Below are 24,358 nucleotides of genomic sequence, written 5' to 3' on the forward strand. Positions count from 1 at the left end.
TCTTTTCTTCCTATCATAAGCATCTTGCAAAATCCTTAAAGCATCCTGAAAAAAAAAAAAATCCCACGAACTTTCGTACCTTTTACCTTCTGTTCTCTCTGTCTTTATTCCTTGTTGCAAAGTAAGCCTGACTTTCCACAGAAGCTGCATTCTGTGGAGAGGGAAATATTGCTTTGATGCAAGGATAAGAGCAGTGTCTAATTTCACTGGCCGTTTACATAAGTTCATAAAAAAACCCAAAAAGCTATCAATATAAGCAGTTTATATCTTTATTTCCTTCTCTTCCACCAAAAAAATAAGGATTGCTTGGCAAGTAGTTTTAGGATATGTAGCTTGGGTGTCCTTTCTCCTTGGGCTTTGATTTCTAACCAGATACATCTCCTATGAAATACTATGGAAAGGCTATATATTATTTAATGCAGTAGCTCAGGGAAGCTGAATAGCACAGAAGGAAACTTGATCCTGGAAAAGAACACCACAGGCTGAAAAAATAAAAAAAAAACAAGAAGTGGTATACAGACCATATCTGCTAGGAGGCACTGAATTTGCATTTTCCAGTCAAGTTTAGCAATTATAAGAGAGCATTACTTTTCTGCTCAAAAAATTCCCCCTGCAGTCTGGTTTTGTGCACCACTCTGCTCAGTTACAGGATGCTAGAGGATGCAAAGCTGTTTATCTAAAGCAATAGTGTTGGACCAGATTAACGATTTACCTATATGCAAACAGAGACATTAGTACATACACAGGACAGCATTGCAAGAACAATTTTCATTGCTCGTGAATACAATGTATGTCATCTGTTGGCATTGTTGGAGTGTGTTTGCTTTTTTGACTTGAAAATGGAAATTAAAGATGCAGATTGTGTAAAATTGCCTTTAAATATTATTCATCAGAGCAAGTATTTTTTTGTTTTTGTTAGGAAAACCAATGGGAGTTATTTGTTACATGAAATAGAGAAGAATTATACTCAGGGATTTTTTTTTCCCATATTTTTAAGTATGCAAATGGTAGCTCATCTTCACTTGTTACACATTAAATATTTTTTGCATTTCTTCTCTATATACTACTGCCTTGTTGATCTTAATTTCACATTAGCAATTCTTGCATTTTGATGAAAATCCCCAGAAATTATTGGGCTGCAAGCCATAAGTAAAAATTGAAGATTAACAATAAATCCAGTACTTCTGTAAAAGTTAAGCATCTGATATTTTTTGCAAATTCTTACACTAAGTAGCATGTGAAGAGAATTTGTAAATTTCTTTATTAATTTTTTGTATTTCAATTGAATAGTGATCCATGAGTTTATTTGAGACTAGGATTTTGTAAGAAGAAAAAAGCAATGCAGATAGACTTGGAGGGGTATTTTTTTAAGTGCATGAGTCCTCCGTTGATTCAGAAGATGGCTCTTTGCTAGTAATTGTAATGTATTTGTTACGAAAATATCTCCTTAGATAGCAGTAATTAGTCAGCAGTTTTAGAATCGATGTAAATGCATAGGAACCTGATTACAATTTTAAATCTTTACATAAAATGACTTATTTTACTCCCGTTGATTTCTGACAGAATAGATTGTTCTTGCTGGTTTTGATCATCAAAGACACATTTATGTAAGTACTTGTACATTGATCCCCTAACCACTGTTTCAGAATTTATTTTGCCTCATCAAAGAAAAGAAAGTCAAATGTATGTTTAGATTTTTTTTCCTTAAAAGAGAATTATTGCGTAGAGCAGGAGTTAGACAGATGTCTTTGTTAAATAAATGGAAATCTAATCCTTCACTGGTATAAGTTTAGTGATTAAAAAACTAGTTTCTGACAGAACATCTTAAGAAAGTCAGGAGTCTGGAAACTGATTTGAGATGTTCTGCTGCTTCAGCAGTACTTTCATTAGGGAAAATTGCTGGACAAGAGGAGCAATAGCACTGACTGGACAAAGAGCTATTGCATACACAAACTAAACATGAATTTTCAGGTTAGTAATGCCTGTAACCGTGGTTTTCATCTACTGAAGGCTCATATTTTAAAATATACTGACAATATATCTGCATTTATATTTGGTGCTGACTATTTTGGTTGAGGATGCTGCCACATGGACAGAAAAAAACTTGTGTCCATTATTTGTTACCTTAGATAGGTAACAAATTTTTTTCTAAACCATGTTGCCCGGATAAAAGGTGAAAAAAAAATGTTCAAACACCAAATCTATCTCAACCAAATCCAGAAGAAAAATTTCTCTGAAGGTCTTGTTCCAGCACAAAGGAAAAGTAGTTTTAAAGAATGGAATGTGGCATTTTTAAGTAACAAAATTTGCTTTTCCACATCTGAGTTTTAAGAAATTATCATCCTCTTTTATTCATGTGTAGCATTCATTGCTCATGATTGAATAGTAGCGACTTATGGTCCTGAAGCAAGTTGTCTATACACACTTGCATGCATTTTTTACCCAACTGGAACAATCTTGAGTGTTATTCTTCATTTTAAACATAATTGATTATGTTTAGCCTTAAGTAGAGGCTATGAAATTTCATCCATTGTGTCAACATGAATATTTGCTGTTGTGAGAGTCAATAGTGTACAGAGCTGATTGAATCATTTTAAAGAAGCTGATACAGTCATTAGCAGTTTTTTTTAATATACCTGTTGATGAATGCATTTCATTATTTTCCATCAATGCTTCTAGCTTCTTAAGTAACTCTCTAGAAGTAAAGCTGCCTGACTGCTTGGTCTTGAGATCATATATGACTGATTCTTGAACCTTGCAACCTCTGTCAGGAGCCTGTAACTTTAGAGAGAAACACTGTGAAAATATTTGAGGAAACAAAGCAATAGTTTTAGTTTCTAGGGTCAGTATTTACCTTAGAGCTTGAAAAGTTAAACAAAATTAACCCATTAGGACTGAGAAAGCAAACCAGTAGTCGTGGATGAAGAATTGAAATTATAACAGTAATGCTCTTCAACATCTGTGATTGTAAGCGTTGCACCTGCTGTATATTAATCCATGTTCACTGGAGGTGAGCAGATTCCTTATCCTCTTCCTGAGAAAATCTTCTTATCTTTCTGTCTTTTTTTAGCTGTCAGTGATGGAGAATAATCCAGAGTTGAGGAGACTGAATTGTTGTCACTGACTGTGCAGGGAAGCCTGAAATGCATGGTACAATTCATAGGGGAGGAACAGCCAGTCACAAAGCTGAGATACCATAAGCAAATTCATGCTGAAGAGACTGTTCTAGCAAGTGGGGAGTTTGAAGGTCTTAAACTCTGCAACAGCAGCAGATCTTGAACAGTAAAGCCTGCTAGAAGCTATAGATAAGTCATGTCTGGCAGTAGGGAGGGGAACACAATATGTCACTGGCCTTGGAAAGTGCAGCCTGATAAGCACAAAGAAGGAAAATCTCTTGCCAGGGAAAGCAAATCTCCTGTTTCCTGTTTCAGGTCAGAAAAAAGGGGAAAACCCAGTTAGCTAAAACTCAGTGCCTCTGTCAGAGCAAAATGTGCAACTAGGCTATGATCAGGTGGGTTGTAGTACGTGATTTCTAGGGATCCCTTTGAACCTTCATCACTTTCTGTGCTCTTACCTGCTGTACTTCTTGTTATGGAGAGCACTTCTGCTACAAAAATGTTTTTTACCTCTCAGGGAACTATATCACTCCATACTTGTGATACAATGCAAGTTAAGCATGTCATATTGCTGTTTATTGAATCATTCAGTTATTTTATTTCTATGGAGTGTAAAGAGTGTTGCAAGTTAAGCTGATGCTGTAGCAGGTCCTTAAATTTTTGCTAATTTTTATTCAAATACAGCACTCATTCACTTAAAGTTGGTAACTGTGTGCCCTATTGCAATAGCACCTTAATCACTGGGGGATGTTTCCATGTTAAGTTATTAGACTTTCACTTAACCAAAGCAGAACTTAATCAGTGTAGATCATCTGAAAATAAAGCTTTGACTCATATAATTAAAACTTGAAATACATACAGAGGATAGAAAAACACTGGATTCAGCCATCATTAAATTTACATTTAATCCATGCACAATAGAGTTTAGGTCTCAGATTTGTTGGCTTTCAAGTTTGAAACCCATACCTCTTTTCTCATCATAATGTGCAAAATGACACTGAGTAAAGAATATCTTAGAGGTATTGTGACTCTTGGGGATAGTTCTGTACAGGGCTAAGGATTGGACTCTAGGATCCTTGTGGATTGCTTCCAACTCAGCATATTCTTTGATCTTAAATATGCTGGATGTTAGGCAGGAGAAGAAAATATTTGACTTAATTATTTATCTTGAATTATCTGCCCAATATCTGAAGTTCCAGTGGTCTGCCTTTCCTAGGCTGTGCTAACAGCAAGGTATTTATCTCTGATTAATTTGGAAATACAGCAAAGAAAATGAACTGTGTAAATACGCAAATTTATTCTGCTTATCATTTATGCTAAAGAATTTTCCTGTATTAACTCATCATTTTGAATTGAAATACAGTAGCTGAAAATAGCAATATGCTCCATTTCAGTGTCTGCTTCCCTAAAATAAGTTGGTGAAGAAAGATGGAATTAGTAGCAGCAGCAGACTAACAGAAAAAAAAAGACAATACATCTATTAGAAATTGGTTTTAGTGACACAAAATTTTGTGCCTTAGACAACAGTGAGTCTACTCACTAGACCAAATGTGAGTGTGCCCTGACCAAAACTCAGATTCAGTCTTGCACTCCTTGCTCTTTAGAGTCAGCTGCAGAAGTTTGAATCACAATGGGAGGTTTTTAGTATATGAAATTCAACTGAGTACAGGAGCACGAAACTGTCCATTTCCATGTTCCTTAATCATTGTGTATGCAGCTCACTTTGAAAGTTCAATTTAAATATGAGCTCCATGGTTGGAAGAAGTGAAGAATATGTGTTTGAGAGTGATTATGTGAATAAAGGATATAAAATGTGAGTTGGAAAGAAGAATTTGGCCATGAGTAATGAGTATTCTGCGAGCATCCAGACATTAAAAGATGTGGAAAGATTACATAACATGAGATGATTGAATTGGGTGGCATCAGCTCAAAAGGAAATCATAAAGACAAATTCTAAATCAGTATTTTGTAGGTCAACTCTGTGTCTTCTTGTTTGCTTGCAACTGTAAACATTAAAACCAGGGCTCCAGCTAGTCATCCATTTCCTAAATGTTTTAATAGATTGTCTTGTCCGTTTTGTAGCTCATTTATTCACTGAGTAAATTGACTGTAAATGTTGTAGCACATGACATAACTTCTTTCTTTACTGTAGGTTTTTGGGTTTTTTTCCACTAAGTAATGAGCGAGCTCAGCAGTTTAATGAGGATTGAGACCTGTTTTGGCCATTTGCTGTGTGAGAGTCAGAACTGTCCTTTTTTTTTATTGACCTGGAGCTCTTGTGATTTACTTTTTTAATAAGCAGTGAAAACATTACTAGAGGTTAGCTGTTTTCAAGTAAATTAAGTTCTTTCCTGTACCTGGTTTCGGAGTTTAATTATATACCTTAGTGTTTCCATTGAGATCCAATATCAAACTACGTGTTTCAAAACGAAGAACAGAACTGGGTATTTACAGCTGCAGGGAATGCTTCTGACTTGTAAATCAGCATGATAAAGCACAAAAAGCAGAATTTCTTTAGAGTATTTGAATTATACATGTATTTTTAACAAATTTATTTCAAAGTTCCATAACTAGACAATAGTAAATCATAGAGAACATTTTGCTGCTTCTAGTGCATAGTTCCAAGGGATCTGAATTTTAATTCTCATGGTCATAAATGAACCTTGCAATGCTATACATATGCAAACTTTTCAAAGTATAAAAACTCATATATAAAACTTCTGTCTTGTCCATTCAATGAATATTATTGTACTATAACCGTGTTTGTTACAGCCAGAAACACTGCCTTTGGTAAAAGTGAATGATTTTGGGACTTACTGCGCCTCACTTTATAAATAATGAATGCAGATGATGTTCATGCAAGTATAATTTTGGCATGAAGGCTAAATGGTTTAATTTGCACCTTTTAGTTTAAAGGTAGTTGAAAATACTCAGCTCTTCAACCTCAAGATTCAGCAGGTCTTCATAACAGCCCTCCATTTTGTTTCCTAATTTGAATTTTAACTGTTTAATAACATTACTTTGAAGAGAAGTGTGCATCAACAGTAAGATCGGTTACATATGCAGGACAAAACACTCATGTTAAAAGGCTTTGTTTATAAAACATCACTACACTATATAGGTAGTTTCTGATTAGAAAAAAAAAAAAAAAACAAACTAAACTCGTTGTTAAATAATTGAAATTAGGCAGAGAAACAAATTGCCATTAAAGTTTTTTTTTATAATGCTCAGTCTCCTCTCTTCACTAGGAATAGAGTTCTCCAAATAGACTGTATCTCATAGCCTGCATTCTAATTGACTTTCTGGAGTCACAAAGCAGAGTAGCTTATGGAAGGAATAGTTTTTCTCTGAGGTGAAGATAATCTTAGGTTGAAGTCTTACCTCAGCTCTCTGAGGCTGCTAGTAGTCCACTATGGGAGCATAGAATTCAGTATGATCTAGTTTGTAGGATGTGTAAGCTTAAAACTGAATTGTAAAGTATACTAAAAATGTGTTCATTTTGTCATTTATCCAATTTATAGTACAATCATAGCATACTTAAAAATGTTCCTATTTGTTTTTTAAATGAAGCTGTCTTCTTGAAATTTGAAGAATTACTGAAAGATTTACTTGAAATTCTTATGATCTGGAAAAGAAATTAGCATCAACTATTGTGTTAAGTGCTCAAAAAATCACCCTAATTACGTACACCCTCATGACAGTAATTTTATGGCATATTTGGAGACCTAATCTAAGTTTATAAGTCTTTCTTTTGAATACTGTAATGTTTTCTTCTGTGTATGCTGTAACTAATGCAAAGATTAGCTGTAACTGCAGAGCACTGCACTTGCGTGTCCAGTCATCAAAAATTATTATCTTAATCAACAATTAGCTTGTGTAAAAATTTAGTTTAATAGCTACAGAAAAAACCCTGACTTTATTACTGAAAAAAAAAAATTTGCACGCAAATGGGAAACAGGATGACTTTTATTAGACAGAAAATTATGGCGAAGAACTACATATTTACAGACATTTGCACAAGAACTAGCAAAATGAGTGGTAATATACCTGCATTATAATAACAATAATGATTAGTAGTAATAGGAAAAAATGCCTGTGCTTTGAAATTAAAAAAAAAAAAAAAAAAAAGAAAAGTACTGAGGGCTGTTGGTATATCTTCAGTGGTTATTGAACTCAGAACTTGGCACAGCATTCTCACCACCTTAGGGAATACTTCCTCACAGATTTATTTTCAGAGTTTCTGGCAGGGAAATAAAATACAAGGTGAAGTTTGTGTCTTTTACCCAAGAAAAGAGTTAAAAATACACTCTGACAAAAAGCACTTCGCTACTTTGATACTGCATTGCTATCTATACATTATACCTAACATAAAGAAAAGCAAGGAATTAGTTCCACACCTCCTAGCAAAGGTATTTTTTCTCTTTCAAGCATTCCCATCACCTGACAGATAACACCAGGATTCAGATTCAGTGGTCTGGAAGCTAAGCAGGCAAAGAAACTTAAGATTCATTTCCCTTCATCATATCCTTCTAGAATATGAAGTGGTATAGGTTATCGTATATGCAAGGTACATTGCTATCTGCATTAGGCTGCGGATTTTTCACCTTTGTGGCAGATGCATTGGCTTTTGAAAAAGAGAGTAAAGACAGTGTCAGCTTTGCTGTGGCAGACTTCAAGCCACGGAGTTGCCCATGTCCTTAACAGCTGGGCTGTAGTGCCTGAAGGCAATGTTCAGACATGGTACCTTTGGCTCTCTGCCTCATTGTAAGAAAACATAAAAGAGGAGATAATCTTTTGACTGCTGTGCTGGGCCATGGCTGCCTCATTTTTTTTTTTTTTTTTTTTTTTGGTGCAATGAAATGTGGCAATGCATCTCTAACGTGAACTCAGCTAACTTGGTTCCATTGAGGCTCAAGCTGCAAAGACTCCAGTGGCAAATTCAACATGCTATCATGTTGACAGTATATAGAACTACTGGAAAACTAGATTAGAATTTTCTGAAGTAATTTCTCTCTATATATCTTTTTTGGTTTTGGTATGTTTTGAGCCTTATCCCTTGCTTTGTTAGAAGAAAGCATATGTATTTGCTGTTAAAATACGTAAATAATACATTGTTTATGTTTCTCAGAATGATATTTTAGTACCTCTGACCAACAGCTACAACAAGTGAAACTACAGATGTGGAACACTTTGGCCCAACCAGAGATGCTTTGATGCATCTCTGATATTTTCATATGATGGATGCTCAGTGTATGGTTAATGCCATCTATTATTATACTGCTATTACATCAGATGAAAGGTTCACATTATGGGCTAAGAAAAGAATGCTAATAGTGAAAATCTTTTCCCTAAAATTCATTTAATCTAAACAGAAGGTTTAAGCAGATGCAGTAATGAAAGAGAGAGAACAGAGTGAGAATATCACTGAAGGTCGCTGTGTGTCAGTAGTACAGAAGTTTTGCATCTTGAATCCCACTGAAATATTCTGTACAGGCTTTGAAGAGTCAATCATTCAGAGATCAGTAGCACTTTAAAAATATATGTACATGTTAAATTTGCAATTTAAGTGGAGAAACATATTGCCGTGGTTTTTGTTCACTGTATGGTAAACCTTTTTCTGGACAGCACTTTGCTGTTCTGCTTTGTTCTGATCACTGTTATTTTACTGTGTCAGGTAGCAGGGATTTTTAGTAACTCCAGGCAGTACCTTGATCAAAGTAACTAACTAGCTGTGAGGAAGTCTCAGTACTGAGTCATTGTGCATGAACACTTCTTCTTTCTTCACATGATGACATTGAGGACAGTTATATTTCTTTCCCCAAAAAGGGAAGAAATAGAAAAGTTCTGGAGCTTGAGTCTGATTTGGGGGGTTTTATTTATAATTATTCAGTAAATTATTTTGCAGCATCAAATAAAACATCTTCAAAGCAGATTTGATGCCCTGGTCAAATGTTACCAAATCCTACCTGTAACCAAAAGTACAGAACAAAAGAATAGATATAAAGACCTGGGACTGGTGATTTGTTTTTCTTTGAGATTTGGGAATGGGGTCGCATTTGTCATCCAGTTCCAGGCCAATCTTTGCAATGCTTTCTGACTTGATTATTTTTTAGAGGAAAATTGATGATGCCATTAGCTAAGAGGTGTTTTTAATGTGCATCTCAGACATATAATGGGATAAAGCCTAACATATCTACCTAACCAATTGATAGTGGTGTTATATTTGTACTGTGTCAGCAGTATTTTCTAATCCACCCATATAATAGCAAACCCAGCAGGGCAGAAAACAAATTGAAAGCGATCAGATCTGTACTTCCTATTTACGTATAATTAAAAACCAAATTCTCAGTTTTTCTTCCCCCACCTTTCTGCGTTTTCTCCTCTTTCTCTCTCTTTTTTTCATTTTATCTTTTCTTAAAAATGACTTCTCCATTGCAAGCAGTATGCTCTGAGAACAGTCACATGTCACTGAATGCAGGTAAATGTGCCTTGTGATGGCTTAAGTCCCTTTCCTACTAATGCTGATAGATGAGTGGCTAAGGATGAGAAAAATTATATATTTACACTGCAATGATAGGAATTATATGATTTACTGTCTAAGTACCATTCTGCACCATGGTGATTATCATGATATTAAATAATTGAGTGTCATCATAGTTGGAACACGAGTCATTACCACAGTCTACGTATGATAACTCTTAAACATAATTGCTATGTAATCTTTAGGTGATTGAATTAGCATGCAGACCAGTTTCTTTCTTTAATTGAATGCTTTTCAAAACATGGCGATTCAGGGACAAGTTCTGGAAAAATGTGCCGTTTGTACTCAGCCTTGTTAAAGTGTGTAATTTCCTTCGATGAATGATGGGCAGAACACATATGCATAACTGCAACTGTGACGTAGGTACAGAAGTGGTACTTGCCTTTCCACGGGCGTGGAATCCATAAACCCACAGAAGTCAAGTTAATGTCCTGATCAGCTCTCGATCAGGTGCCTGACTGTTACAGTAACTTTTGCAGATGTTACATCGTAGTACCAGCTGGCCCTAGGGGAAAGACGATATACCCCCCCTATAACCATCAGAAAGTAAATTTAACACATTTCAATGGAAGACAATCTCTGACAATGTAAGAGGAATCACCTTTTTATGATGTATATTTGGTATGAAGGTTGCTTGAGCTGTAACGTCCATCAATTTTCTTTCACTTGTAGCATTTTTGCAAGGCAGTTTTATGTAGATTCAAAAGAGTACGATCTCTATAGCAAATTTGCTTTACATAAAAGTATGATTTTTGTGATAAAATAGTGATTTTAATGTAGCTAATTTTTTTATAAAGACTTCATTTTTTTCTAAAAGTTCTTTTCCAAAAACTACATACGAAAATCTCATTAACTAATTTCTTGCATCTCTTGACAGCAAAACCAACAGGTTGGTGTAATCTTTGTTACAGTATTTTTCTAACAAATTTTTTTTTCTTAAAAAAAATGGACTAATTCCAGAAGTAGTGGATTTACCTGAGTTACAAGCAAATACAAGATAACCACCCCTCTGAAATCCTGTAATGTTGCTTCTGAAAGCATCTGCATCTATACCTGAAAAGATGTCCTGATAACTTTTAAATGGATTTGTTGCACCACAAATACAACATACCAGTTTGATATTTAATTTTGAGCTGACTCAGACTCCTGGAATCTGTCATTCAGAATAACAAGATCAGGCTGAGACTTTTAGTTGCGCTCAGAGCTTAATACATATTTATTATGGAAATGTGTATTGTAAGATATATTTTATAAAAAAGAGTGATATTTCTAATATATATATGGCTGCATTCTGACAATATGCACATATATTTAATATTAATAATAATGGGGTATTGCACTCAGTTTGTAATGCTTATGTTTTATGATCTGAGTAGAATTTCACCATTTAGTTGGAACAAACAGTAAGGGGATCAAAGTTTATTATTTCATCATGAGTCTTTGCAGATTTAGGAACATTTAGCCATATAAGTTCAAATTTTGAAATACATGCAGTCATATAGTGTTTAAATTGAGTTTTAAAAGATTCTTCTGTGGTAATTAAACAACAGAAATGTGTTTGTATCTTTGTTTTTGAAAGGAGCTGAAAGATTTAAAATAATTGTCACCATAATAGCAAAAGCAAGTTAGGAATTTTAACAACTTGCAAGCAGTCACTGAAGAGTAGCCCACAGAAGCAGGCAAAAATCAGATTTAGTTGAATTTTTTATTAATTCCTTTTTAAGAATTTTACTTAATAACTGTTGTTGTTAGTTACTAACAATAAAGATTGATACTTGTGAACAGTGAGGATAAAATGCTCGTACAAATAGTAGCTAAGACGCTGGTGATTGATCATTAGTTAGCAGTTTACAAAGGGGATTTCTTAAACAAATCTGTATAAATTTTTAGAGATATGTATCTCTGAAAATTTTTACCAAGCTTGGCTTAAATTACAAGATTTAATACTCAGCAGAGTATTAAGTACATCTCTTGAATTGAGACAAGTTCTGCAGGTATTTTTACTGTGGATTCAACATCCAGAGAAATCTGGAAAATAGGTGTTCATTCTTTAGAGTAGAGATTAAGTCATGAAAATAAGACAAGAAGAAATTTTGTAGTGTCGTTATGTAATATTAATATCAGTATTGGATTGATCTTAAATGATTGCATCCCTCAGTTTTCTTCACATATTTTGAATAAAACCAAACCTAGCACAAAAGTTAGCTCAGAGGTCAGTTTGGTGTTTTTTATTTCTCAAAACTAACTTATCCACAACTTCCTGAATTAGCCAAGACTTAGGTCCATGTTTTTACATACAGTCTAAAATTGCCAGGCATTTTCTTTGGGTTCATGTTTTACTCTTCATAGTCCTTACAGATACCCGTACTGAATTATAAAGAGGTATAAAATGAATTATTATTGACCATTCAGAAATTTGTCTTTCATTTTCAATTATAATTAGGAAAACGTGCATGGCAGAAACAATATTTGAGAGAAAGCAAAAGTATGTGAGTACAGTTGTAGTATTTGTCCTCCCAAATCTGCTTTTTTTTACATTCTGTGGATTCAATTTATGTTCTGCCTAGTTCCTACTTCTTATAGTATTATGGTGGAGAAAATGTATTTACAATGCATATCACACTTGCACACTTTTTATTCTCTTCAGGTACAATCTGCATATGGCATGTCTATTTTTTCCACAAGAATATATAATCATTCATCAGCAATGTTATTTGCTTTTTTTCTTTAGGGGCTGATGTTATCAATTTTGATGGCCACGTAGTGCTACCATACAGATTCAGGAACAAGAAAATGAAAACACTGAAAGATGTCATCTCTCTGAAATTTAAGACCTCTGAAAGCGAAGGTGTAATCTTCCACGGAGAAGGACAGCAAGGGGACTACATCACCTTGGAACTGAAGAAAGCCAAACTTGTTCTAAATTTAAATTTAGGTATGCTTTGATCGTTTAGTTTTGTGGTAGTTTTTAACAGTCCCACAAAAATTTAAGGTCAAAATATTTCATCCTCTTTCCCGCAGGAATAGGGTAAGACATCATTTAATAAGATAATTTGGTGAAAATATTGTTAATTTCTTTTCTATATGTTGAGAGTTTTCTTCTCTCCTTTTTTACTCCATGTGAGATACTATGAAAACAAAATCACACAGAAAAGCAGAGTCAGCAATATATTGCCTTTACACAAACAAACAAAAAGCTTGCTAGAATTATATTTGGCCTCAGCTGTGGCTTTGTGTGAGAGGACACTGTCATCACTTCTAGAAGAACAAAGGTCACCTTTAAAAACCTCACAGTAAAAAAATAGTATCAGTCTAGGAAACTACAGGCCACATGACTTTCAGCAGCCTTCCTAGAGTCTGTGAAGTAGGACTAAGAAAGGAAAAGAGAAAGACTGCTTTGTCAGGCAATCTTATGATGAAATCTTGTATATGTTACTCTAGCTCCAGCATCTTTTTTCCCTCCCAGTTAAAGACTACAGGCTCATGAGTCACTGGATTTATAAAGTACACTTATTATGAAAAAAAAAAAACAAACCAACATTTATCTGGTTCCAGGTATTTTTTTCCTTAAAACAAAAGAATCCTAGAAAAAGATTTCATGCAACCTTCCTTAGTTCTGTTACAGACATGTGAAGAGAATATTGTTCCATTCATTATTTACATTGAATATTACTTATTTCCAATAACATTCTGTCCTGCTTTCTTTATAACAATCAACATGAACAGATGATGAGGAAGAAAGTACATATTCCTATAGTAGTTATGTATTCTTAACAATTTTAGTTGCAGCAGTAACCCATTCATTTCAAGTTCCTCTGTATTTAGTTCAGTCTGTATTCAGTTCAGCTTTATAAGCTGTGATAACTTCCATATATGTGCTTGGTGAGGATGTTCCTAAATCACCAGGTTGGTAAATGGGACTAGGCCCTGTGACACACACTCACTCAATAAACAGAAGAAATACTTTATAGTATTGTTCTTTCCCGTCTGAGAGTATTGTCTTTGCACTAGAGTCAGTAGAAAAGGATATTCATCGTGCCTGGTGAGATTCAGTGATTTAGTTTCAAAAATCAGGGGAGTCAGAGGTGGATTTCGATTTCGCTTTGCACTGGATTTGACTTTGCATTGAAGAAACTGAGGCTCAACAACAAGCATGCAACTTTATTTTACCTTTTAACCAACAGGATCAGTGACCTTCAGCATAAAGGCAGTATGGTCATTTGTAGGCAAGTAATGTCTTAAGCCACAGAAGTGTGATTTGCCAGAAGGTATTATCAACGTGCACAAACCTTAATGTCTGAGTTGCAGGTGTACTTGATGGTAAGAAATTCTCAGCCTCAGAAATGCTTTAGGTCCTCATGCATTCACAACATGGAAGATTGCACTGAGTTATTGGGCAGTGCAGCAATTTTTTACACTTACTGCTGAATTAGTCATTTGCTGCTTCAGTTCAGATCCATGCTATCAACCTTTGCTGGCTTAGCTATGTCAGTCAGATGGCAACGAGATGTGATCTCTGACTAGCACAGCTGCACTGGCAGCCCCCATCCTGGATAACAGGGCAGAGAATTGCAAAACTGTACTCTTGCTGGTAGTTTGACTTCCAGAATAGGGAGATTGCGGCAGGAGGAGAGACTGAAATCAGCTGTATTAGCACAAGATTTTTTTTTTGCTGCTGTTGGCTCAGTCTGCATTGAGCCTTTTCCTATCTGCTCGCTGGTATACTGTACTGGCAGAGGCCACAAACACAGAACTCAGGCTAAAAGGCTCATTGTTGCCAAAGATTCTTATCAGACTCCATGTCCTCCTCAGTAGTCATAAATCAGTACAGTTCCAATGCAGCTCAGGACACGGCCCAGGTTTTTATTTCCGTAGTGCAGGATCGAAAACGCAGAAAACACATAGTTGAAAACAATTTTACAATTAAAAGTTGATATTGCTTCCCTGATTTGCCTCCAAACAACTGCTATCATGAATTCATACATATATTTATTAATAGATATATAATTCAGTGATCAGATACTTACTTTATTTGGTCCAGCTATTTGTATTTAAGGCAGCATCTCTCCACTGGGCAGAACTCAACTTCATAGCAGACTGACTTCCTCCAGTTTATTGTGTGTCTGGTATGATTCAGGTGAAATATTGACAGAGCAAGGCGAAAATGTTTGTCTGACTGGGATGAGGTGAGAATTGCTATTGTTTCTGTTCTCAGGCAGCAACCAGCTTGGCTCCATTTATGGTCACACATCTGTGATGACAGGCAGCCTCTTGGACGATCACCACTGGCACTCCATCATCATAGAGCGCCACGGGAGAAACATCAATCTCACCCTGGACAGACACATGCAGCACTTCAGAACCAATGGGGAATTTGATTACCTGGACCTGGATTATGAGGTAGACAGTGAAAGTTCTTTATTTTCATTCAAATTGGCTTTATAGACATAAGTCCAATAAGAAAAAAAAACTAACATACTTTAAGATGTTTTGGTACTTTTTTCGTTCCTCTGTTTTAAGTATTTCTTCTCTTACTTTTCCTGAAATTTTCTTTCCAATGGTGTTCTCTTCTAAGTGTAAATTATGTTTCTCTTCATTAGCCTACCAAATCCCATCTGGAGTAACATTCATCCTAGCCTTTTTTTTTTTTTTAAGTGTGAGATCTGTGCTATTCAGCAAGCTCGGCATATATGACTTTTAAAATCTCTAAAAGCAGCTGCTCTAACAAGGAAGTGGATTTTTTAAAAGTATTGTATGATCTGTTATTGCACTCAGGTGATAATTTTGCACTTGAATCAGAAAGCTTTATTCTGTGATGACAATATTTATTTTTAGCAAATGAAGCAGATTAGAAATTTTTACTAATATGGGTCTTGATCTGTCTTGTCTTAGGTAGATACTTCCTTGTATTTTTACAAATATGGCATCAGTAGCTTCTTTTTATAAAGAAGCAATAGAGAGTTAGGGAAGTTGTAAGAAAACTTATTTAATCATCCAGGTTAATTCACAAAACTGTGGGTAATAATTAAATGTGGATTTGTTGTTGGATTACACTCCAACTTCTAGAATTATGAACTTGTTCAGTGCCTCAGAATTGTTAAATGAAGTTCAGCATATTGATTATTGCAAAGTTTATATAATATTTACTTGCAGTCTTTGCTGTTTCTAATGAGAATTAATGTGGTTGGCCAAATATGCAATTTCTACCCTTACAACTTTTTAAGCAGTGAGAAGGAATCAAAATGATGTAACGGGAAAAAGTTTGAATTAACTTCTGTATTTAAATTTTTACAAACAATCTTTTGATCGAGAACATATGAATGTTTGAGAAAGTTACTTATGATTGTAAATGCTGCAGATTCAAATATTTACTTATATTCCAACAAGTCTTTATGAATAAATTCTTTTCTAGAAGGTATAATGAGAAAATAACGAGCAAATGTGCCCGTACCTCTATTACTTATTGAGAACTGGAAATCTGAATTGAGCTGCTGAAAACTCACATAAATAGATTTTATGAAAGTGAATGAGCTACAGAAAAAGTTAGGCTGAATGCCATACTCCAGAGCTGAGAAATTTTTGCGTGTATATGTGTTTGTATACACACATATATATGCACACATATATACATATATAAATGGAACATATTTACATAACAAATATATTCCATAGAATAACTTTATCCGTAGTAGCAGTAGAATTCAGTTGTCAACTTCCCATCCACTCTGACAGTGAGAGACATCACTGGCAGTTCTCAAAGGCACATTTCGTTCTCCATTTACATGGATCCCCTGTGCTAAAGGAATTTATTTGAGTGTGTGTGTATGTGTTTCTGTGGTTCGTATAAAGTCAAGAGCCTTAACCTCTTCTCCTTTCTTTCCTCTCAATTATCTCACTGGTTTTGGAGTCAGTCATCAGAATAAATTTATGTCTGTTACCTTCGTAATTAACAGTGGATTAACCTGAAAGAATCAAAACAACTTCTCATAGACAAAATAGTTTCTAGGTTAATCTCTTTCAGAAAAGTTAACACAAAAGAGGAATAAACATTAGTTCTGATTGCATTTTCAAGGTAAAAAAAAAATAATCCTGTAAGTTGCTCTTAACTTACTGCCATGGTATATGGGTTTTTTTGCTATTAATTTCTTTTCTACAAAATTCTTTTCTATTTTGTCACATCCAAGTCTTTGAGTGGTTGTCTTCATCTTCTTTATGCAGCTGATTTGGCCTGCTAAGGCATGTGGTAACTCCTCATTGACTATAACTGCATCGTAAAAGCATGTTCTTGGTAGCAGAAGATCCCTCTGTCTAGCAGGGGATAGCATTCATATGTGATTCTGTAAATTCTTCTAGATAAAGCAGATACATAAGAAATAAGGGAAAATAATAATACCGTATTGGAGCCCACCACTGCTGTGCTGTATTCTGAGCTCTGTCATGTGGTTAGAGCTGAATGAATCATTTGAATCAGATTATCTGGCTAATTTCATGTCTACTTTTGTTTAGAAAAAATACTGGGATGGACATTTATGCCAGTTTCTTTGTTTGAAATGCATATTGTCTGGTAGCAATGAGAAGAACAGTTAATATATGAACAACTTTGATGTGTGTCTGTTCACAATTTGGACAATTGTAATAATACTTGAGATTTCCTACCATAAATATTTGCAATCACAAATTCATTACAGATTTTTTCCTCCTTTTACAGTGCTTTTCTAATACACCCTTTTTCTATTAACAGTGTGGGCCAGTCTCTCATTTTCCACGTCTGAGTATTCAAGGAGAACAAATGTGTCTACAGTAAATAGATTTAAAAGTCTTTGCCTTCTAGCAACTGTACACCATTTTCTGTTTCATTCATAGATAACCTTTGGAGGCATGCCTTTTTCTGGGAAGCCAAGTTCTAACAGTAGGAAAAATTTCAAAGGCTGCATGGAGAGCATCAACTACAATGGCAATAATATCACAGACCTTGCCAAGAGGAAGAAATTGGAACCTTCAAACGTGGTAAGAGCAAAATTTAATGGTCATCCATACCTCCTCTTCTCCTTCTAAAGAATACTAGAAGGTTAATGAGTGTGTGTAGCTGATATCCTTGTAGTATACTGGAATAATATAGAACACAAAATAAGTTTTACTACAAACCCAAAAATCTTATTTTACATGCATTTATGAATTACTATTATTATTATTATCACCCTCATCATCATATCTGAGACCCCTTCTGGGGTCTTGTTTCATATTTCCAAAATTAACACCAGATAACTACTGTTACCTGATGCTAAATTAGTATCAGATAACTACTTTTTAAAAGAATATCAACTGAACCAGTAAGTACTTATTTCTTTTCTTCTCAAATTATAGTAGTCCAAAACCAGTGCAGACAAGATTAATTATTAAATTCATTGCAGCTTTCTTGTGGCTTTTAATCCTGGTATATTCCATTCCTTCTGAGCTAGTTGGAGTGCAAAAGTCTTTGGAAGGGGAAGGTTTTACAGGCTTTTCTGGTAAGTCTGAAAAGCCTCAAGATATTAGAGTTTAAAATGATTGTTTCACTTATTAACATTGCAGAGCTTATTATTAACTTTTTTTTTCTATATTTGATCTTGCTTAAGTGTTCATAGGTACTTTCATGTTCACACTTGTGGCTTTATGGGCAGGGTGATTAAAAATGTACTTCACTTATTATCTATTTAAGTTTTTAAAAATCTGTTCCTGAAACTACTTGCTGGCATATGAGGCAATATGGGTAAAAAATAAAGGTATTATTGCCATGAGTTTGAGATGGTTTGAATAACTTTTCAAGGCTTTCTTCAGTACAAACTTACAGCCTTCACTAATTCCTGCTAAAAATACGCAGATTTCCACTCTTGCTTTTCTCTTGATATAATAAAGAGTAAAGCTATACACACACCGTGATGATGTCATGCAAAAGATTGACTAACATTTAATTGCTCCTTGGATAGTAAAACTGAAGTTCCATTCAATTGTATGAATGCTAGGGCTAAATGGTCCAGGAGAATTTTGAATATGTGTTGTTTGACTATACAAACTCAGTAACAGTTTCTGCACAGGAATTTCTTCAGTGGTGTCAAGGACAAAGAGCATGATATTTACACCATGCAATAAGACTCCATTTTTAGATTTTTTTTTAAACCCATTCTCATGAACTCCTGTATCTTTGAGGACTTTTTTGTTTTTTTTCTTCAAAATTGCCTGTGCTTTACTTCCTGCAGGGTATTTTCAGCTGTAATATAACCATGGTTTCAGAGATTGATGCCTGATTTAGAAAAAGATCTTTGTACATCTTTGCATTTTGCACAGTTGAGCCCACTGCAAGGTAGCAGGACATAATCTTAAAGCCTCTTTCTGAGCAGAAGTGTTACTTAAGAGGTTCCTGTATTGCATATCCTATCCTTTAAAATCCTAGCCATAGCTAGCAGACCTGTCAAGTCTCTGAAAAATCCTCACTCTTGTTTTCATTTGTTTCTTTCCTTTTCAAATTCCCTTGCCTGTAACATGAAAGTAAAATCCTCAAAAGAAGCTTTGACAATATTAGTGCTACATCGAGAGGTTATGGAATGCTAGTTTAATTTGATGATTCTTTTGATTTCCAATTCTGAGATTGGCTATAAAAATAGAAGTGACCTTTGTTTTCAGTAGAATTACTTGAATTGCTTCAGCCCTTCAAAAGCAAAATCAATTTTACTCTAAATCAAGATGAATTTTTATGTTTTTTTTTTTTTTTTTTACAAAACCTTTTTTTCCTCCTGATTTTTAGCCTGATTTAGCATGCAAAAATAGACTTGTTTGAAACTACTGTTGTTGCCAAGCATTGTTATGACGGTGGTACTTAAGCAATCCAACGGGGATCAAAACTCCATTTTAGGACATGTACAAACCCATAACAGTAGTCACACCTTGCCCCAAAGAGGGGCGAGACAGAAAAAAGTATGAAGGTGAACACAAAGTAAGCTGTGTGGTGATGAGAATATCATAACAGAGGGAAAAAATTCAGAGGAAAGGAGGATTTTAAAGAGGTGTGAGACAGAAGAAAATAATATTCTTAGATGAAGATATTTGGATTTCAAAAGTCACACAGTGAAAGGGACTTGAAAAGTTAATATTACAGAACGAGGAGGCCCAGAGAATCAGAGATTATAAGATTATGATAATTTGTCTATGAAAAAATTAAATGAAATAATATCTCATGCATGTTATGAGCAAAAAACCACCTCCATACATCTTTTAAATTTATTGAAGAGTAAGAGTGAAAAGACAAATGAAAAATATTTTAAATTTAAAATTCAGTCAAACTCTGACTTCAGTACTATATTTGTTTTATTTAGAGGGTAAGAATAAGGGAAAAAATGTTTGTGAGTCTTTTGTAACATTTAAAATGTCAAGAGCTCTTAAGAACAAGGCAGAGGAATGATCTTGAGCAGTTATCATTTTTATCGGTGGAGCCTGATTTGTTCTCACAAATGAGTCAAAAGAGAGTCATGGGTAAAAGATCAGCTGAGACAGAGAAGGTCAGGTGTCTGCTTTTCTCCTGAATCAAATTGTGAACAAGAGTTGGCAGTGGTTGACTACACAGTAGATTCTAACTTCTGCATACATCTTGACTCAGGACTAAAACAGAAAAAGGGAACATGCTAGTGAAAAATTTTGAATCCATATTTCCCATGTTTTCTAGTAAAATATAACAAGTTTTCTAGGGCTTTCATTACCTTGTATAAATGAATAATGTTGACCCTTGTACCAATACTGAGAAAAGACTAGGATATGCAGTTAACAAGAACTAGTACAGAGAAATGTGAGTTTAGGAATTTAGTCATTTTATCAGATTTTCCTACCTAGCGGTATATTAAGGGCAAGCAATGTGAATGCTAATTGTATTTAGTTTCTACAGAGCAGTCTCTTCAGTTTTAAAGCCCGTAACTGAAAAATGCTGAGGAGAATCGTATTTGCTATTCTCCATCCTTACATTCATTAGGTTTATGTTCCACCCAATTCTGCGTCTCCTATGCCACGTATTACTGAGTGGAATCATATCCAAATTTAAGCTGAGTGTTTTATTTAAATTATTTATATTAACCAAACATCCTGTTAATCTCAAAAATATATAATAAGCTATTTTGATAAGATACAGAAATAACACAAAAAACATTAGCATACAGTTCTTTGTCTGTTCCTGTATGAACCATCCTGATTTAGCAGGCAACGTAGTCTAAATAAACTCATTGCCTCTCTTTTAGAAACTACCTATTCAGCCAGTAGGTTTATTAATTGGGAAAGGTTTTAAGACCCGGTAGTATTTATGCAAGGGTTAATATTTGAATTTGGATAGGCAAAATTGATTTATAAGAAGTAAACACAAACCTGATTTGCCATACAGATTAAAGATCATGATACAAAGCTCAAGCTACATAAAAACAGGTATTTTTGCCTTTTTCCTATCAATGTAGTTTGAAAACTTCTCCGATAAGACCAACAGTTTCAATATTAATGCACAGTGTATATTGGGCTTCCAGATGTCATTGCCCAGAGAACTATTCAGCAAGTCACTCTGAATCTACAGAAAAGGATCTCATTTTCTTTGAAAAATGGGGAGACTATTATAGACACAAACCGCAGATTAATTTGAACTCTTGACCTAGAACTAGTGAGTAATCTATTTTAGATGGACTGTACTTAAAATGGGAGTCATCTTGTGAACTACAATCATAGAAGGAATCAATAATCCAGTTCATATTAATCTGAATAGCTCAGTAGGGAAAATGCTAAGTAGCAAAGAAATTAGAATTGTGTGTTACTTCCTCCAGAAACTTTTTATGCAGCTAGGCTGTCTGTGGGAAATGCATTCATTGTGATGTGAAAGAGGATTTGAATGCATTCAGTGCCACTACCATTAATAGGTGTTATACATGCAAGTATCCAAAACATCAGGATGACAGCAGAGTATCAATTGGATAAAAGCCTTCTTGTAACAAGGAAATTGTTAGTTCCTCTCAGTAACAAGGCAGCAAAAGAAACTCAAAATGTCTAACAGAGCGCTCTCTGAGCACTTCTTAATTGGTATCTGTGACTGAACCATGAGATGTCATCTCTTAAAAAATGCTGTTGCCTTCTCAGTCTACACAGCACTGCCTTAACTATGTAACAGAAGTTGTTTATAATCCAGAGAGTGACATTACACTGATAACCAAGGGTTACAGTCAGTCTCCACCTAATTTTTTTTTAGTGTAGGTTAAATTTGTGGTTTAACCAAATGTATTCTGATGCACGCTTTGAAATGGTTTGATTAGAACTATTCACCACAAGCAAATTAACTATTTTGAGTTAACGCTTTGTTGGCTGAAAACGTAAAATTAAAATCTCCAGGCAACCTTTAAATAACACCCCCCTCCAAAAAACAAAACAAAACAAAAAAAAAAAGCAAACAAAAACCCCAACCAAAGGAAAAACAACTAAACAAAAACCAAAACAAAAAAACCAAACACCCCTCCCCCCCCTAAAACAAAACAAAAACCCCACCAAAACATAGAGCAAACCAAACCCACAAAAAATACAGAATAGTCAAGCAGCTTAGCACAGAAGTCTTTTGCTTTTACCCATAAAGTAGCTGTAATTTCTCCCATCACACAGTCATTCAAAAGCTTTCTTTAGTTTATTTTCCTAATTCCTTGGGTTTTTTTTTCTATCCATGGAACTTGGGTGCATTAAAAGAACATGATTTGTAATGCTGAGGTTTTGTCATAAAGTTTAGGAACAAATCTAGGAGATCAATTTAAAAAAATCTCTTCTTTAGTTTCAGATTACTGAAAACATCAGTATTCCTGAATTGATCATGGAAGCTGCCAACCTGATAGTGTAATTACTACTAATTCTACTGGTCTTTATAGGTAGACTGCATATAACTTCTGAGGTTCTATAGGAAATAGAGTCTATTATGCAGAATAATCAAAGCATCTATCTGAGTGCTCCAGCAAAAAATATTATTTTTGTAATTTGGTTTTTACATGGGAATTCTATATAAGAAGATGAACCAGCCATACAGGTTATATCTTGTTATGACACAGATCAATTGTTTTCTGATGTGATGTTCTTTTAAAAAGTGATGGGTTTGGACATCAGGAAATGAGTGCTTAAGCTTGTGTATTGACATCATCCAGCCCACCTCCAATTAAAAATAATTACTTCTTAAAAAAATTTATTTAGGTCTTTTCTCCCACACATTTTTAAACACAAAGTTCTTACCTTGCTTCCAAATTCTCCACCTTCCCTCAGATGCATTTATACACTATGAATACAAAAATGTGACATAAAAGCTTATATCAGGAAGTCAGTAATACAGCATTTAAAAATAGTTATGCAATAAAGATGTTGAGTGACTCCTGTTGGGATTCTGAACCATGCTTAAGTGGGCCTCATCTCTAAACATCTATGTACCTCCAAAAGTGTTGTTGGAGCCTTAATATTTTTCTCAATGTACAAATAAATATCAAAGGAACTGCAGTCTTGATCATAGTAACAATTTCTATACTGCATCAGATATAATTCTTCCTTCCCAAATAGAACTAAAATTACCGCATACTTTTCACCTGCAACAGGGCATCAGAAAACCTAACCACAGGACAGGAACCACTTTGTCACATAGCCTTGGAATTCTTCAGCAGAGAGAGTTTCCTGTTATATTGCATTGATGCATTTAAAAGTTAATTCTGGACATAGATTGCCACAAACTATTTACGATTTCTAAGGAAAAGGAATGGCAATGCATCTTACCATTTTGGTCTTTTGTGAGAAATGACACGAGAACCAGAGTGAAAAATTCACATCCCTAATTCTAGTCTTGTTTACAGATGTATTTTAAAGCCTTGTAAATCAATAAAGTTGACTTGATTTTGTCAATTTTCTGAAGAGTAAAATTTTACAGTGTGAAAACTGTACTGTAGTTTCTTTTACAAGGAAAATTATTTACTTACTACAAATATTTGGTGTTGCTCATGATCCTGAAGCCTTCTGCTTCTTGAAATGAAAGTTTATGTAGTATTACCCAGTAGAAAACATAACAGAGAGGCTGGCTCTTCGTGAGGTATTATAAACCCTTCTTTCCCAACCTTATGTATTGTATTGATTGACACATGATGTAAGGCTATTTGGAAAGCTGGACTCATTTTTATAAATACTGCTCTGTCATTGGTTTCTATGGTGACCGTGGACAACCCAAGTTTATCTGTAATCCATTTCTTTGTCTTTGATCTGGAAATATTAATGTTTTCATTCAAGTCTTAGATTGCAGCTCTTCAGGGCAAAGTCTGCCTTTTATTTTGCATAGGTAAAGTACAAAATATAATGGGGCCACTGCTAGGAAAAAAAAAAAAACAACAGAAAAATCAGCAACAACATTATAATAGTAACAGTAACAATAATATTAATAGCACATCTTTATATGCAAAATGCCTTGATCAGAGTGGTCTCTAGGCTGAATGAAATCTAGAATACTTCTCTAAGATACTATGAATTTAGTGGAATCTTACAATTTGGCTTATATTTTTTGCTTCTCTCTTTGTGTTTTACTTAGGGAAATTTAAGTTTTTCTTGCGTGGAGCCACATACAGTGCCCGTCTTTTTCAATGCCACCAGTTACCTCGAAGTTCCTGGTCGTCCCAGCCAGGATCTGTTTTCAGTCAGTTTC

At 34.7% G+C, this 24,358-nt stretch overlaps 1 protein-coding gene across 1 annotated transcript in view; it reads left to right on the plus strand.

The window, feature by feature from the left end:
- Positions 1–24,358, plus strand: part of LOC114070313 (contactin-associated protein-like 2) — a gene marked incomplete at its 3' end in the record, with an annotated part of 60,296 nt that overhangs the window by 35,277 nt on the left and 661 nt on the right. Inside the window, exons 3-6 of the mRNA XM_027907652.1 lie at positions 12,389–12,592; positions 14,873–15,057; positions 17,521–17,664; positions 24,245–24,349. Of these exons, the coding sequence (XP_027763453.1) occupies positions 12,451–12,592; positions 14,873–15,057; positions 17,521–17,664; positions 24,245–24,349 (576 nt within the window). The remainder of the gene's footprint in view (positions 1–12,388; positions 12,593–14,872; positions 15,058–17,520; positions 17,665–24,244; positions 24,350–24,358) is intronic.

The sequence above is a fragment of the Empidonax traillii genome, unplaced genomic scaffold (genome assembly GCF_003031625.1).
Source record: "Empidonax traillii isolate 1590-97213 ecotype Southwest subspecies unplaced genomic scaffold, ASM303162v1 scaffold1512:size98319, whole genome shotgun sequence".
In the NCBI taxonomy this organism is placed as follows: domain Eukaryota; kingdom Metazoa; phylum Chordata; class Aves; order Passeriformes; family Tyrannidae; genus Empidonax; species Empidonax traillii.